Consider the following 1,653-nt stretch of genomic DNA (forward strand, 5'->3'; position numbering starts at 1 on the left):
TGTTTAGCAAGAGGACAAGTTCCGTAATTATTGTGTTTAGCAAGAGGATAAATTCCTCCTGTTCATCCCCCAAGCTCCTGGCATTTGTGTATAGGCATGCAAGTGTCCCCTTGGGGGCCCTTATCCTGCCTATAGTTCGTATATAGGTATATGCATATACATATGCATATACATATATGCATATACATACACACACACACAGACACACACACCCTGTGTATTCATGCTAACTGAAATGAGATTGAATGAAGGGCAAATCACAGCAAAATTTGAGTATTTTTAAAGAAAATATAAAAGTTTTACCTTTCAGAAAATTAGTAACACATGTAATATGAATGAGGAAAGACTTGAATGTATTTATCATGCTGATAAAATAGAGGGAAAAAAAGAAATGGTATATAAAGAGAAATATGAGTTTATGTTATATTGTGCTTATTTCTTGGCCTGAATGTTTAGTTCCTGTTAAAGTATCATTATTGCATATCCTCTGCTGAGTGTCTGTGTGCATTTTATGACAACTGGAAGCTTCCTCTACATACTTTTTAGTGAAGTTTTCTTTTAATCGTGCTGATCTCCTTAATGGATATGGAGTTGTTTTGGTAGTTTCTATACCTAGAATAGTCTTATTTGAACTTGAATTCCCTTCATTAGCTTCCCTGTCAGAGGAGGTGACATTCCAATAATCAGCAATCACTATGTCATTTTTCTTCTGGTCACCTGCAAGCTGTGGCAAAAAGAAGAATAATTACAAGCTGCTGGTAACCAAACAACTAAAAGAAATGCTGTGCCTCAGATTAGTGCATGCAAATATGGAAGCAAAATGTCTTACAGATGATATGTGCGCATTGAGAAAGATAGTGCCCTGGGGGGGAAAAAAAAGGTTGATTAATCAATAAGTTAGAATTCGACAAATATATGGTCTCTACAGAAGGAGGCTGTCAAGCTAATAGGCTGTGTTGTTCAGGCATAGGAATCAGGCCGCATCTACACATATAGGTAAAGGCATATAATTGGATCCAATGCATGGGACACACATGCATGGCAGGAGGTGTGATTACAGAATTACAAATTAGATCCAATCACACCTTATTGCCAGTGTAGGGTGGGCCTAATTCTGGGCTCTTCCTGCATTGGAAAAAAGCAGGCTCCCACAGCTGGGAACCAACTTTGCTGAGGGGTCTTCCAGCTGCAGAGGCCACATGCAGCCAGGACCGAGTCCTGCACCTGATTGGGCTCTCATCCTGGCTGTGCCTCACACTCTTGGCCCTGGCTGTGTGCGTGGGCTAAGGGGTTTCATGCACTCCCTAAGCTTTAGGGATCATGGAAACTGTGATTCCAGGGCTCAGGGGTTTCAGGCTAGGCATAGTGCACTCCCGCAGCTGGGAGTCCCTTAAGCAAAGGCAGCTTCCAGCTACAGGGGAGACCCTGCTACATATGCAAATTAAAGTTCAATAGCAACCAGCTTTAAAGTAAGTCCACATTTTCAAGGTCTAACTTTATAGCTGGTTGGCACTTTTTAATTTGTGATAGCTACTTTGCACATGTAGCTGGTTTCAAAGGTAATTAATTACTCAATTAACCAGACAATTGCACAATACCTAGTCATCGGGGATTGTCCTAGTCATCGGGGATTCCCTTCTGCGAGGGCTGGAA

At 41.3% G+C, this 1,653-nt stretch overlaps 1 protein-coding gene across 1 annotated transcript in view; it reads right to left on the minus strand.

The window, feature by feature from the left end:
- Positions 1-388: 388 nt before the first annotated feature.
- Positions 389-1,653, minus strand: part of LOC109297711 (putative ankyrin repeat domain-containing protein 31) — a 4,754-nt gene continuing 3,489 nt past the window's right edge. Inside the window, exon 2 of the mRNA XM_019517698.1 lies at positions 389-724. Coding sequence (XP_019373243.1) covers positions 422-724 — 303 coding nt within the window. The 3' untranslated portion in view covers positions 389-421. The remainder of the gene's footprint in view (positions 725-1,653) is intronic.

This window comes from Gavialis gangeticus, unplaced genomic scaffold, assembly GCF_001723915.1.
Source record: "Gavialis gangeticus isolate Ggan-Ray unplaced genomic scaffold, GavGan_comp1, whole genome shotgun sequence".
NCBI lineage: Eukaryota > Metazoa > Chordata > Crocodylia > Gavialidae > Gavialis > Gavialis gangeticus.